Source organism: Polyodon spathula, chromosome 4 (assembly GCF_017654505.1).
Source record: "Polyodon spathula isolate WHYD16114869_AA chromosome 4, ASM1765450v1, whole genome shotgun sequence".
Taxonomy (NCBI): domain Eukaryota; kingdom Metazoa; phylum Chordata; class Actinopteri; order Acipenseriformes; family Polyodontidae; genus Polyodon; species Polyodon spathula.
In genome coordinates this window covers 46,733,687-46,746,524 of record NC_054537.1, presented here as the reverse complement: position 1 = coordinate 46,746,524, position 12,838 = coordinate 46,733,687, and the positions used below count along the sequence as shown (strand labels likewise).

Here is a 12,838-nt window from a genome sequence, read left to right as displayed (position 1 = left end):
TAAATTCTGTTTTGTTAAACTTCCACACCCATAAATATTCACTTTACATTCCCAGCGGTTCCTTGCAATCTGTTTTAGAATTGGGTTGCACTTCATCGTTCATCCACACCCAAGATAAGTTACTGTTAAAATGATAATAAAAAGGAGGGAAAGCAAAAGCATGCAGATTTATTCTGCTTCAATGAGCTCAAGCAGACGCAGGATTTTTAAGGCAAGACTTTAGGACACCTAATTAAAGATAAATACATATGTTGATTTCTATTGCCATTACACATACAGTAACTGTACATGTTGCTGTCATGCTTCAAATAGAATTACTTATGTATGTTCTAAAAACCAACTGGCCATAGTCCCAGTTTGTTCAGATGTTTCTTTTCTGTAGTACCACCTGAAAAGTAGATCTGGTCTTTTTCTAGTAGTACTGTAATACTACTAGTATTTCTCTAGAAGTAGTACTGTAATATTATTAGTATTTTCTACCAACACCTACTAGTTTTGGGCAGCACATGCAAAATACTGAGGCCTGAATTCTGAGCAGAACAATGCACGCATATGGTACTTACTGGTGTTGGGGAGAAGTCTTCATGAATGTTGCTAAACAGATCAGGAGATGCAATATCCGATGAGAGACTGAAAAAGGAAGGTTTTTTTAGACACTTCATAGGGTATGAAAAGAACGTACCTCAATTACAAACCATAAAATACCTGTATCCAGTGATACTGTCAAGTGCCACAATGAATGGGTCAGTCTATTAGATTTACCTTAGATAACCACATCCATATACTCTTTCTTCTTTTTTTTTTGACAAATCCATTTTAGCAGCATAATAACACAACCCAAGCTCTACGTTTCCAATGTAATGCACAAAGTTCTATAGAAAATGGGGCTTTGTCTCATGCCTCAACACTTAGGCTTTTGTATATTATAGTGTGAGTGTACAGTTTGTTGTGTGTTATTACTTAAGACCGCCGCCAAGTAGCTGCATTGCCAACAACAGATGTATGTATGCAAACTGCCCAGGAAGGCAACTGCCACATTAGTGTATCCCCAAAGAGCTACCAAAGAGCTTCTATCTATACTTTAATATTCTGTATGGTATACTTACTGTGAAGTGTCTACATCACCATCAGTTTTGGTACTTAACTGCTCCAAGCAGTTTATAAACACCTGCCACAAAAACAAAACAAAAAACATACCATATGAACTTCATTATAAAGCTCTCAGTGTCTCACTTGTACTACAGTAATGTACATACGGCAGTGACAGGCACACTTTTTTGTGAATACTGTAAAACAATAGGATTATGAAAATGAGCCTTTAAAGTAACCTTTTAAAGTTTTAGGTCACACCCAATTGTCTCCCTAGCTCTCAGGCTCTTCAACCCATTTTTAATTGCATTGAAAACCCATCAGTACAGAGAAAGTCATCATTAACCAAAAAAAAGTAAAATGTGACGGGTGGAAAGACACTGACAGATTGTACATCCCAAGACTCTGATGGATCATCTGTATCTAAAAGAAAAATAATCTGCTGACTCCCCCCATGAGAATAGGTGATAATAGGAAACAATAGCAGCAAGCTTTGTTTCATTCTTTTAAGGAGGAGGTGTGAAGTAGCAACTATTGCTTTGTGGCAGGCCCCATAATTATGCAGCAATTACCTTCATGATTCCAACACAGAGTTCACAAACTTGATTCTGGGTTCTTTCTTCCTGAAAAATCTATATAAAAAAAGTAAACAAAACCTTAAAGCCAGCTTCAGTACAAAATACCACTTATGTAAATATTTCTCTTAATTTTGAGCTTTTATGACTACTGTACAATTTTACGGATTTACAGACTAATATAATCTTGTCATACTGAATGTTGGTAAGTTCCAAGAAATTACCAATATGTCCTCTCTGACAAGTGTGTGTTGAAGGTTTATGAAGCATTCTGCAACATTTTAAAACAAACCAAGGACCCAATTTGAATGAATCTGAGGTGTCACATTGAGAGTTTCTGCTCTCTGCTGGCCAATCAATGAAAAGCGGGAGGCAGAAGGGTTGGAAAACCAGAAGAAACTGACATTCCTTTAAAGAGCAGTGTTGTGCCAGCATAGGTTAGATTATTGTAGAAAGCAGTCAGTTGTTAACACTGCTCCATGTGGCATGCGATTTATTCTACATTAACATACATCTGGTGTACACAGGTCTTTAATAAAACATTGCATGCATTTAAAGATTAATTAACCAGCTGTACATATGGATCTGGTATTCTGTAAAACAGGCTATGTGAACAAAACTACTTAGAACACAGTTCAAACATATATAGAGATTTATAGAAAAAAAAAAAAAACTCTTACATTAACTTCTCCTGGTTTACATTCCATGGGCTCCTTAAGAGACTCCAAGGTCTGCACTATGCAATGTTCAAACAGAGACGGCTAGATGTAAAGAAAGATCATTTTTACAATAATGAACATTTACTTAGTAGCCAACATTTGTTTGATTGTCTGCTGTGTCCTAAACAAGGGCATCAGACAGGCAACCTTGCAGTCTATTCCACTGCAGGGCTTTGCTCCAACCAGTTCCCTAATTATGTAATGGACCCTGCTGATGGTCAATTAGGCAATTAAGAAACAACAATTTGCAGTGGAATGGCCTGGAAGGGTCAAGGTCAACGCTGCTATGTGACCCTCTTGGAAATGAGATAAGCTGTAGTTACAGGGTCTACAGTTCTCCTTTACTTAAGCACCCTCCTTTTCCAAGGTCTGCCACAAACAATTCCACTATTAAAATATTGACTTTTAAAATAGGCAGCTGCTTTATTTAAGCAATGTACTGTATAGGCGACAATGTTTTCTCAGTGTTTAATCATAGATCACATACTATAACAAAAATGTAAAATATCAACAAATGGTGTCTTTGTTTATTGACTTCATTTTTGTCAAAAACAGGTATTTCAAAGGATTACTAGGCTGACTTTCATGGTTAAAATAAAACTGTGTAAAAATTGCAGTGATTTGTAGGGAGGTGAAATTAACCAGAAGGAAAATCTTGTCTCAAATCATTCTGTCTGAGTATATCTGTTATATTTAATTTTTATTATTAGTGTTAAAATTCTTGCACACAAAATGTACGGGGGCTACAGTATGGATGCTAGCTAGATGTTTCTTTAAGGCCTGGTCACACGGGTGATGTTTGTCGACAGCAATGAGGGGAAGACAGATGTTGCCGGCTTGTCACCTTGTGTGACCACCCCGGGCAACACCCCGGCGACATGCATCCCACTTAGGACGATGTTCTATTTTTAAGGCGACAAGAGGGCAACATTTTCAATACCAGCCAATCATATTTAACAGTAGTGTCACATGATAATAAGGATATAGACAGCATATGTCAGACAGACAGCTTATATGGTACATTCCGATTCCTGATTTTCATCCAATTAATTACATGTAGGCTATAGATATGCAATACAATGTATATGTGGAATGTTAATGTCCACGATTACAATAACATATTTAATCTAAATAACTAAATAATTCTACTAATGTACACCTTTTTTTATTTAATTAAGGAACTACAGGTTTGTTAATGTAATTAGTATATTTTTATATCGTAACCTTTCTTCGCAGCATGTTTACATCTTGTGACAAAAACGTGCATTATGATTGGGTTGCATTACGTTGTTGCCTGTGTGTTGCAGCTTGTCGACTGGATGCTTGTCTCTCGTGTGAACACCGCAAACTCCAAGGCAACATGCGGCCAACAAATGTGTTCCTCTTGTTGCCGTCAACAAAAGTCAGATGTGTGACCGGGTCTTTAGGGTAACACCAAGAATCATGAATCCCTCTAGTGGATGCTGTAAAATGTTTTCCAGGGAGCATGTTGATTGTCAGATTTTTTTTTCTTAATCTGTAAGAATGAAAGACTGGATTCTACGTATTATTTTCTAAATAAATAAATAAACATAAAAAAAATGCATTCTTCATATGTTCTGTATGCATATCTAGACCTTGTTTTCAAATATGTTAGCAGGCCGTTAGTCACTACACTTTTGAAGAAGAAAACAAAGTATATGTACCATGTCTGAAATGGTTAAAATACCTTTTTTTTTTAAATGGTAAAGTAAAATGCACTTTTTTAAAAATGGTTTTTAGATAGATTGAAATCAAACTATAAATATTTTCATTCTCACAGCAAAAAAAAAAAAAAAAAAGTAGTACTGGAGCTTTAAAAGGACTTTAACATATAATCTGAAATACAGCCAAAATGAAATAACACTTCTACTGTTACTGTGTTAAAAATGTTCATTCATCAACAGGGAGACAAGCAGAACTGCAAAATACTATTATTAATAACATGCAATGAAGTTTGACTTTTTTTTAGCATTGACTAATTGTGAAATGAACAGCACTGTACTTTAAAAGGTCCCTTTTTTATTTTTCATGCAAAGCTAAAATAGATAATGCTGGGTGGTATTTTACTGCACATATACAATTATTAAATATGTTTTGTTGAACAATTATAATAACTTGCAGTAATTCTTGATTGTCTATTTATTGTTGGAAACAGACAAGCTAAATACAGTTAGTAGTATTGTGCATTACAGAACATTTACACAAAACATATGTTTCATGCTATGTACGTACCAAGGTTGTAACTCCCTCATTGTCCACAACCCAATCTGCTTTTTCTGCCAGTCTTTTAACATCTGTTTATAAAAATGGTATGTCAATTTATTTTTATTTTATTTTAAAATTAACAACAAACAATACAAACATATACAGGAAGAACTAGTCAGAGAAAAAAAAAATAGGCTTAACCACCTGAAACACACTTTATGACAAATAGTTATCAGCATCAAGCATTACTCTTAACATAATATGATGTCAGCATCAGTATTTAAAGGCGGACCTGGGGACTTCTCTGCAGTTTAACACAGATAAATAGTTCTAGACTAAAAACAGGCAAGTAAATGAAAGTCCAGCTTGCCTTCGGATGTCTGCTGCAGTGTGACCATAAGACAGCGTACTCGCAGGTCCAAAGTCAGGTCCTGCATAACTTGCAAAAGGTCGTTTGGTATTTCCAAGGCTGCCAGGGCTTCATAACTGACTCTAATTGAATATTAGAAAAAACTAAAATTATTTTTGCACAACTTGGTTTCACTTAAAAGACATTCCCTTGGAAAATTGTAACACTGAAGACACACATTAGTTATTATATGATCCCCCAGTATTACTTAAGTATCTCCAATGTTAATGTACACAAAACAAGCTCCATTAGTTTAGCTTGATGATATAGCCTACCTACACCAGGGGGCAATGTAGCTGACTTCATGTCTGACAACTTTGATTTAACTTCGCACCAGCTGGAAATACTACCAGGTATTATATACCCCAGGACTTTCATACTACATGGATCGAATGGCTATATAACTGGGTGTAAATTAATATGCAAATATGAAGTAAAGGTTGTTGCCTTGAGAACTATGGAATTCCATTATCACAGACAGGCTTGATTTTCTGCCTATGGTCCATTTAGAATTATCAACTGGCACCTGTTCACAGATACATATTGTTATTTCAATCTTTCTTGAAATCAGTAAGATTATATAATTGGAATAAAGTCTTCTACTCATAACTGACTCATGACATACTACCCCAGGCAACATATAAAGCAAGACAGCAGTAGCTTTTTAATATTGCCAGTTGAAAGATATCAATTATTATTATTATTATTATTATTATTTTTTTTTTTTTTTTTAAATCGAGAAGTCGTAGTGATCATAATGGGATCCATGTTTCATGTTTTAAACAATTCATAAAGTGTTTTTTTTTGTCCATGAAAACTGTTTTAAATACATTATGTGCTACTGCAAATAATGTATTTCCTATAATAGACCAGCAACTTGCATTACTGTGATGTGTTTTTTTTTTTTTTTTTACCTCACAGTGTGAATGACTTGAGTCAGCCACTGTCCTGAAAGCTCAGATTTCATCTCCCATCCACCATACTGTTTCAGCTCCACCTCACTCAGGCTGAATGGCAGAAGTGCCCCTCGGATTAGTTTCATCAAAGAAAGCATCACCTCTTGAATCATTTTCTAAAAAATAAGACAACAAGAAAAAAGTACAATTGTTGCATGTGTAGGTGTGTTTGCTGCCCTGAAATGTATAAACATGACCTTCTGTGAGACTAAATTCACTGAAAGTGGCATTGCTAATAAGTCGGTCAATAATCAATCATTAGGGGGAAACAATGGAAGATGTTATATATAGACAAGGAGCTGTGATATCAAGTAGTATTTTAGAGCATTACAACCTTTTCAGACTGCAAAAATGTAATTTAGGGGACAGTGTGTTTGGACAGGCTAGTATCTTAGGCTACCTTACCTAATTGCCCAGAAAAAAAAAAAAAAGAAACAACTGATTTTAACAAATTAAAAATCTGCTTAATTTATCAAATGATCTTGCAGCTATCCACTGTAAATGTAAACACCAAATAAGCAGTAATATAGACAAGTAGTGTTGGAGGAGAGTTTTGACAATTTACTCTTCATTGGACAATTGGATAAAGAGACCATAATGCAATACAAATCAACAACTCATCAGCAATGGGAGACACTCACCCTGAAATCATTTTGTCTCTGCCTGGCATTTTTCTTCGACTTTTCGACTTGACCAGATTTCTCTCCAGTCTGTAAGCACACAGACAAAACAAACAAATACAATAATACGATGATATATCTCCTTCAGTCACTGCATGTATAATTGTACCACTATTAAGTTTCCTATCTATGTATCTATTTTATAATGCATAATGTTTTTTTTCAAAGTTTTGTCAGGGCAACTTCTCCAACTCCTGAGAGTTCCCACTAACTGTTTTAACATTTCAAAAATGTAAATAAAACTTTGTGACCGAATGGGTATTCGATTAACATGCACAGGTCTCTATAGCAATTAACCAGCAATCAAGCTACAAACTGGGAACATGAGCATTGATTGCATTGATGTACTCTGTTTAATTATAATTATGTTTCTGCTTTATTTTTACTACAGTAGATCCTGTAACTAGACCTGCTTAGGATCTAAACTTGAACTAGTTTACAATGCATTTAACCAACTATAACAAAAATATGAGGGGGGAAAAAAAAACCTGGCCAACCAGTACTTTTATGTAGATAACCTCATCGAGAAATCTTAATCATCTTAAACCATTTGCTGAAGTAAAACCTTTTACAATAAAATTATTATAAAATATTAAATAATATGGAGAAATTAACACTTTATAATATATAGTGCCAGAAAAGGATTAAACATACAATTACTAAAGAACAAACCCCAGGCTAAAAGATAATGGACAATGTATGAATCCAAATCTTTAGTACAAAATGATGAAATTATCCTGTTGACAAACTTTGATTCTGATATCACAGACAGAAAACAACAACAACTAAATTTAAAACATTACTTAGAATACAATTATAATGATAATGATGAAGATAATGATAAGAATTTACCAGTAAATCTCAAGAATAACCAGGTGCCTTTGGCTAATGCTCGACAACATGACAGGGAAATTGTTTCCACGCTATCTCTGGTTCAAATGATGTATGTGCAATAAAAAAAGTGTTCCAACAAAAAGTGCTATTCTGTGCAACTGTACCATGCTGCACTAAATAAATATAACTATTCACTGCCTGTCTTTGTGCCATTCTGTGTCATAACCAAAGCGCGATTATTTAATTTGCATTTACCAGAATGTTATTTTATTACTTATTTCTTTTTTTTTTTATTTAGTCGTCGCCAATTAATTTTTACCTTGTTTTTCTCACAATTTGAAATGCCCAATTATATTAGGCTCAACCCACCGCTACCACCCCTGTGCTATCCTCCGAAGTGTGTGCCTTCAGCCAACCGCTTCCTTTCACTCTGCATGCCCGCCATGCGGCCAGCCCACAGCTACAGTGTCAGAGGACAATGTAGCTCCCTGCAGCTTACAGGCACCCAGCCAGTCTGCAGGAGCCGCTGGTGCGTGGTGGGCCAAGGACACCATGGCCGATCTAAGTCTTCCACCCCTGGACGGTGCTCGGCCAATTGTGCAACACCCCCTGGGAGCTCTCACCCATGGTTGGCAGTGGAATAGCGGCGATGAACAGGTTATAGGGCGCATTCTGCACGCCACGCGGAGTGCCTTTACCAGATGCGCTACTCAAACTACAGTACTGCGTATTTGGAGTACAATATCCTTGTGAATTGTTTTATATGCATATTTACCAAAATATTGGTTGTTCTACATAAGTGGATCACAATATTGTTCAGTACCATGTTGAACTAGTTTAACTCTTTGCGGTCCTATGTTGGACCAGGTCCGACATTACAATTTCCCCTTTCCACTCCAAAAAAAGACATAAAGCATAGGTCTCTAGTTGTTTTTCTCCAGACCCAAACAATCCAGCACTCAAAGAATCATAGGCATTTGCAGAGCTTTTTGAGATACACCTAGTAATAAAATAATGACTTGGATCACATTATTGAGGAGTTTTGTGATAAAACTAGTGATCAGGAGAGGATTTATCAGTATACACGTCTATAAAGAGGTATGTGAAAAATACAGCAAACATGGGGTGGGGCTTGGCTGGAGATGCTGTACTGATGTCCTTATGCCATTCAGTGCTTTTTAAACCTGTTTTACTCTGAAAAAATATATACTTTAAAATAGCGCGTGTGAAAATAAATAGGACCTGACATGCCTGACAAGTGCTGAATAAATGGACTGCAAAGGGTTAAATTGCTGATATGATGAGTTAATGGAACATTTATATTAAGAAATAAATATGCTCTTCAACATTAATGATTATTTTGTTAATTGACCATTTATATGTGTGTACTGTATGTGTTTCCTCACATGATGCATTTTATACGAAACACAGCATCAACCCCACCCCTATAAAGAATAATGTGTCTGCAACTTTGAAAGTGAAATAACAGGCCCAGTACCCAATCAATTAATTCAGATTACAGAAGCTGTTAAACTGTACACTTGCTCACTTATTAACCCCCCCCCCCAAAAAAAAAAAAAAACAACAAAAAAAAAAAAAAAAACCTGATGTGCTGTTTATTTTGTTACTGGGAAAAAAAAAAGTAAACAGCTAGCATTCTTTATTTGTACATCAATAGCATGCCTTTCCCCCGTCACAACTTTTGAACTGATTAACCTTTTCCTGCACAGAGAGACCACAACGACTTTGTGGGACTAAAGGCTAACTGTATAAACACAAGTGTGCTGCTTTGATATGAGATACTGTGGCCGACACTGCCTGAGTTTTGAGGGTAAGTGAAAGTCCCAGGCCTCTGTACCTCTCCCATTTTCCAGTGTTCAGCTGACATCTGGACTTCAGTTACTGCTACTGCACGCAATTTGGGTTTTGATGGTTACGGACATATCCGATTGCATCTCTTCAGGCTTATAAACAGGAGTGCTTTACAGTGGCAAATTTCCCATTTCAATGCCAAATATGGCCAAAAAGTGGATTCTGCAGTATAATGGCAGACTACTTAGTCAAGGAAAATCAACAGCGGTAACTTATTGTACTTTAATAAATAGGGTTTTGTGTGCACTTGAGAAAACAGGATTCATACTTGAGTGAATGTATCTTTGTGCAACATAGCCCTCAGGGAAATGTACAGTGCCTATAAGAAGTATTCACTCCCCTTGGATGTTTTCAGTTTATTTTGTTACAACCTCAAATCTTGATGCATTTAAATAGTATTTTTTTCCCCTTTGACTTACAGAATCTATAAATCAATTAAAAATAAAAACCTGAAAAGCCTTCATTAGATAAGTATTCACCCCCTTTGCTATGACACTCCTAAATAAGTTCAGGTGCAACCAATTGTTCAGAACTCACACAATAAGTTAAATGGAGTCCATCTGTGTGCAATAAAAGTGGTTCACATGATTTCAGATTAAATACACCTGTCTTGGTAAGGTCCCACAGTCAAAGCAAAAATACTCCCATGAAGACCAAGGAGCTTTCAAAACAACTCTGGGATAAAGTTGTGGAAAGGCACAGATCAGGGGAGGGATACCACCCAGAATCTGCTTAGAGCAAGCCGTCCTCCCAAACTGAGCAGCCGAGTAAGAAGGGCATTGGTCAGAGAAGCCACCAAGAGGCCAACGACAACTCTGAAAGACCTACAGCATTCCATGGCTGAGATGGGAGAAACTGTCCCTCTGTCAACAATAGCTGAGGTACTCCACAAATCTAGCCTGTATGGAAGAGTGGCAAGAAGGAAGCCATGTCTGAAAAAAGACCATGTAAAATCCTGCTTGGAATTTGCAAAAAGGCATGTGGAAGGCTCTGAAAAAATGTGGCAGAAGATTCTGTGGTCCGACGAAACAAAAACTAAACTATTTGGCCTAAATGCAAAGCGTTATGTATGGCGCAAAATCAACACAGCACATCACCAAGGTAACACCATTCCTACTGTGAAGCATGGTGGCGGCAGCATCATGCTATGGGGATGCTTTTCATCGGCAGGGACTAGGATGCTTGTCAGGGTAGCAGGCAAAATGGATGGAGATAAATATAAGCAAATCCTTGAGGAAAACCTGCTTCAGTCTGCAAAAGACCTAAGACTGGGACGGAGTTTCACCTTTCAGCAGGAAAACAACCCCAAGCACACAGCCAAAGTGACACTGGAGTGTATTAAAACAAGAAAGTTAATACCCTAGAGTGGCCCAGTCAAAGCCCGGACTTGAATCCCACTGAAAGTCTGTGGCAAGACTTGAAGATTGTTGTCCACCAACAATCCCCATCCAACTTGACAGAGCTTGAACAATTCTGCCAAGAAGAATGGGCGAATATTGCACAATACAGATGTGCAAACCTGGTGGAGACTTACCCCAAAAGACTCACAGCTGTAATTGCTGCCAAAGGTGGTTCTACCAAGTACTGACTCAGGGGGGTGAATACTTATCTAACCAAGACATTTCAGTTTTTTTATTTTTCATTAACTGTCGTTTCACAATAAAAATTCTCTTGCCTCTTCAAAGTGCTGAGTAGGTTGTGTAAATCAAAGGAAAAAAAAATCCCATTTAAATGCATCAAGATTTCAGGTTGTGACACAACAAACTGTGAAAACGTCCAAGGGGGGTGAATACTTACTGTAGGCACTGTATATATTTCCATTGTGTCTCATGCAACCACATACACTGAGTGACAGGTCTTTAACGCTGGTTATTTTGCGGAACCTCTAGGGCACCTATATGCTCTAACTTATCTACTTGATGTGTATTTAATAGATAATTCAGTTGTGTTTTTAAGCATCACAGTGGTGATTAAAAATGTGATTGCACCTTTATATTAATACTATAATTGCATGCAACTTCTGTATTCTTTATATGTTGCCATGTTTTGTTGTGCATTGTCATACAAGATGTCTGCAGCTGAATGTATTATGAATAAGCCACTTCATTATTATGTTTTAAATGTCAAGACAGCTGACAGACACCTTTTATCCTTTTTGTTTACACATATTATTCCAGGTTACAGTGCTTACCAAGTACATTACTCATTGCACAAAGCATAACTTGTTTAGTAAATTATATAAAAAGCACACCCTGAATTACAAGGCACCACTATATATGCTATATTTCTTGTCTAGGTTAGAAGTACTTAAGACAAATATACAACTAACTTTCATCTTCACGTTTTCCTTCCTTTTTTAAAACTAAATTTAGAGTGTCTAAATTTTCTCCCACATTTACAGTGTCCCATTACGTTCCCTCCCCGCAGCTATTCTCCACAACAGCCCAGGAGAAATTAAGGTCCTCTTATCCCACTACCATGCCAATTTCCTCTTTGAGGACAAATAGTTTGTGCCGGCTTTGCCTCCCTAACCTGCCGGAGCGCTAAAGCCAACGCGCATCTGCACCCTGACTGGGTGACCCACCCGGTACACCTCGTGGCAGTGCTTTTACCAGATAGGCGACTCAGGTACTGTAATAAAATAAAAGTGTGTTCTACAAAGTTCTAGAAATGCGTTCGAGTTCATCTTTGCCCTTGCCCTATAATAACCCTGTATCTTATATAACTTGTTTTTGTCACGTTTATATAACTTGTTTTGGTTAGAATGTTCTAGGGAAAGGAATGGTTTACTCAGAGGGCCGAGCCTCGAGGGAGTGATCTGGCCAATTACTCTCTCGCATGCAAAAGCCTAACTTGGTAAGTTATAAAGGACGGGGTTCTCCCCTGCTCTGATGAGAGTCAGCCGTGAGGATTAGCGCGCAGTCCTGCTCGGTAATTTCTTGGAGACAGCTGCTTTCTCTTACCAGGGTCGAAGGGCTCTCCCGATCCGCTTGGAAGGGTAAGAATTAGTTCAGTTGCGTCTCATGGATTGTATTGATCTGTGATTAATATAATCTTTGTATGTAACCTTGTTGGGTTGTGTCCCGTTAGGGATATCGTTATTCGCAGTATAGCATTTGTGTATGTAACTGCGTGTGTGTGTGTGTGTGTGTGTGTGTGTGTGTGTGTGTGTGTGTGTGTGAAATAATAAAGGACCTTTTAAAATTACTCTGTGAAGTAATTGTCTTATTTACTTCCACATCAATTTCCTTTTAAATTTAAAGTAATTAAATTTCACACAACAGGTACCCACCTGTCATTTTTACCATTATTTATCAAATTTAATCAAATGTTCTTTTCTTTTACCTTGGAATTACAATTCTAACTGATCATATTTTAAAATACTCTCTTAGTTAATAATATAAAGACGCACTGAAAGGTTTCAAACCTCGCCTACATTTAGAAACACCCCAGGTGGTGTGTGAGAATTAGTTCTTCT

At 37.0% G+C, this 12,838-nt stretch overlaps 1 protein-coding gene across 2 annotated transcripts in view; it reads right to left on the bottom strand.

Moving 5' to 3' along the window:
* The window catches only part of exoc2 (exocyst complex component 2), a 145,791-nt gene that overhangs the window by 36,883 nt on the left and 96,070 nt on the right, over positions 1 to 12,838 (bottom strand). For both annotated transcript variants that reach the window (XM_041248010.1, XM_041248009.1), the window contains exons 14-21: positions 6,616 to 6,684; positions 5,933 to 6,090; positions 4,980 to 5,101; positions 4,637 to 4,698; positions 2,345 to 2,425; positions 1,662 to 1,721; positions 1,107 to 1,168; positions 564 to 630 (exon numbers count right to left, since the gene is read on the bottom strand). In XM_041248010.1, the coding sequence (XP_041103944.1) occupies positions 564 to 630; positions 1,107 to 1,168; positions 1,662 to 1,721; positions 2,345 to 2,425; positions 4,637 to 4,698; positions 4,980 to 5,101; positions 5,933 to 6,090; positions 6,616 to 6,684 (681 nt within the window). The remainder of the gene's footprint in view (positions 1 to 563; positions 631 to 1,106; positions 1,169 to 1,661; positions 1,722 to 2,344; positions 2,426 to 4,636; positions 4,699 to 4,979; positions 5,102 to 5,932; positions 6,091 to 6,615; positions 6,685 to 12,838) is intronic.